The sequence below is a fragment of the Amphimedon queenslandica genome, unplaced genomic scaffold (assembly GCF_000090795.2).
Source record: "Amphimedon queenslandica unplaced genomic scaffold, v1.1 AMPQUscaffold_8068_Cont19985, whole genome shotgun sequence".
In the NCBI taxonomy this organism is placed as follows: Eukaryota; Metazoa; Porifera; class Demospongiae; order Haplosclerida; family Niphatidae; genus Amphimedon; species Amphimedon queenslandica.
The window spans coordinates 1-2343 of record NW_003551652.1 but is presented as its reverse complement, the minus strand read 5'-3'; the positions used below and the strand labels follow the sequence as shown (position 1 = coordinate 2343).

The window sequence follows — 2343 nt, the reverse complement described above, 5'->3', positions numbered from 1 at the left end:
TAACCCATTGGTAAGACTGCATTCTTACATAGATACACGCATGTAAGGCTGCAATGTACTCATGGGAGCTGCCAACTAAAGCATGATAAATATGTTGCTATAACAAGCAATAAAATGTTGGATTACTATAAACATCCTTTTTGTAGACTCAGAAGAATGAGACTATCAAGTTTAGAGATAGTAGCTATCCTCTGTCAACAGGGACATACTGCAACAACAGTTACTTCACTGCCAGCAAGAGTGATCTCAAGCCATTTCGTGACACTCGGATACCAATATATGTTAATTATCGTGATGGCTCCTCTGTAGCAAAGGATAGTCAATATATTTGTGGATTCTGTAAACACTAAGCTTTTAGTACTGTTTTGTTAATTTTTTCCTCCATAGCTGGCTATGTTGAAGCTGTCATGATTGGAGTGTCTATTGGTGTTGGATCTCTTGCTTTTGGTTGTTGCCTTGCAATTGCTTTGCACTTCTTAAAGGCACATGCAAAGAAGAGAGCAGTCTAGTGAGTGGACATTATTATAATAATTATTCTTCTTCTCTTATCTTAAAGCCGTCATGTTCGTCTTACTAATGCTGTCACTGATGATCCTGTTTAGTGAAGGCAGTTTAAACTCTTTTCCTTTTGATAATCATATTACACATCATTATTATTTTAATAATTTTTTATATTTTTGATCTGTAATCCTTTTTGCCTGCAAATTAGCTCAAGGTGTTAACAATGCGTGGGTGTTAGCTATAATGAGCTCAAAATAACTGCGTGGGTGGATGTGACCACTGGCTTTTTACCATAGATTTTATAACTATAAGAATAATATAACCTATGCTTGTTTTACATATATACAGACACATGAGGATAGACTAGTCTTGGAAGGCTAAGGATAGACATGAAGGCCTGTGCTCTTCGAGGTGCTCTTTTTCTTCTATTTGCAGCCACCACTCCTTATAGTATTACTTTAGGATCAATCCTGTTATGTAAGCAGCACTTTATTGTCTTGCTAGGTGATCCATTCTCTCTTTCTAGATGATGATTATTCTTGTACTGGGACTGCCTGCAGTTCTGATGGAGATACCATTACCTTTTCCATTGAACTAGTTATTGTCAATCCTGATAATAAGATGTACCTTTACACCATAGATACTGGTATTACCAGTGTTACATTTCTTAACCCATTGGTAAGTCAATGAGCATCATCATTATTATGTCTTGGGAAATGGAAATTCTGGGAAAGTTTTTTGCAGAGTGTACTTTGTAACTATTATAATAGACTCAGAGGAATGAAACGATTCAATTCAAAGACCACAGTTATCCTCTGTCAGCAGGAGTATACTGTAACAACAGCTACTTTACTGCTAGCAAGAATGATCTGAAGCCATTTGTAAAACCTTTTCATAGCACTCCAATACCAATATACATCAACTATGAAGACGGATCCTCTGTAGAGAAGGATGGTCAAGGCATTTGTGGATTTTGTAAATAGATTTTTGGTTAGTTTTTGTTATTTGTTGCTTAATTTTAGTTCTTGTTGATGCTGTCATAATTGGAGTGTCTGTTGTTGTTGGAGTTATTGGTTTATGTTGCTGCCTTGGAATTGCTTTGCAATTCTGGGCATGTATAAGGAAGAAAGCAAAGCAGTGAGTAGATGGATATTGTAATAATAATAATTAACGTCATTCTTCTCTTATTATTAAAGCCATCATGTTTGTTTTACTAATGCTGTCACTGATAACCCTGTCCTAATAAAGGCAGTTTAAACTCTCTTTAATAATAACTTTATTCTATTTTGTTGTATTTGGTTGGTAATTAGTCTCGCATAGCCAGACTACACCTGCCATCCCTTTTTTTACCTTTTAAAAAATTATTAATTTTGGCAGCTTAAACTCTCTCTTTGATTAACACACATTATTTAATGTATTTGATCTTTTATTTATAACAATACCATGTCAGCTTCAATTTATATTCTTCAACTCCAATCGAGAAATTAGCTTCACAAATCCTCTGGTAAATAATACTGTTATTTTGTTATATTGTTTTGTATTTTTTTTTATTCTTTAGACGTTGAAGAATGAAACCATTCAATATGATAAGAAAGAATCTTCAACTTATACAACATATACCAATAACAGTTTCTTCATGGCTAAATGTGGCCCATTAAAGTCAGCCCATATGAAGTACATACCTGTATATCAACAGACAGCTGAGAGAACTGATTTAGTAACAACTGTGGATTTTTGTTTGACAAGTACGACCAATTAAAATTAATTTTTAAATGTTATTTTTTTCTAATAGGTTTATCATACAGTAAGTTGATATAGTCTATTATTTTGTTGCATTATAGA

The 2343-nt window shown here is 33.8% G+C and overlaps 1 protein-coding gene across 1 annotated transcript; it reads left to right on the top strand.

The window, feature by feature from the left end:
- Positions 1-890: 890 nt before the first annotated feature.
- Positions 891-1765, top strand: LOC109591482 (uncharacterized). The gene is made up of 5 exons (XM_020007208.1): positions 891-978; positions 1028-1179; positions 1272-1476; positions 1524-1638; positions 1698-1765. Exons 1-5 carry the CDS (start codon positions 891-893, stop codon positions 1756-1758), a joined length of 621 nt encoding a protein of 206 aa, XP_019862767.1. The 3' UTR covers positions 1759-1765.
- The last annotated feature ends 578 nt before the right edge of the window (positions 1766-2343 follow it).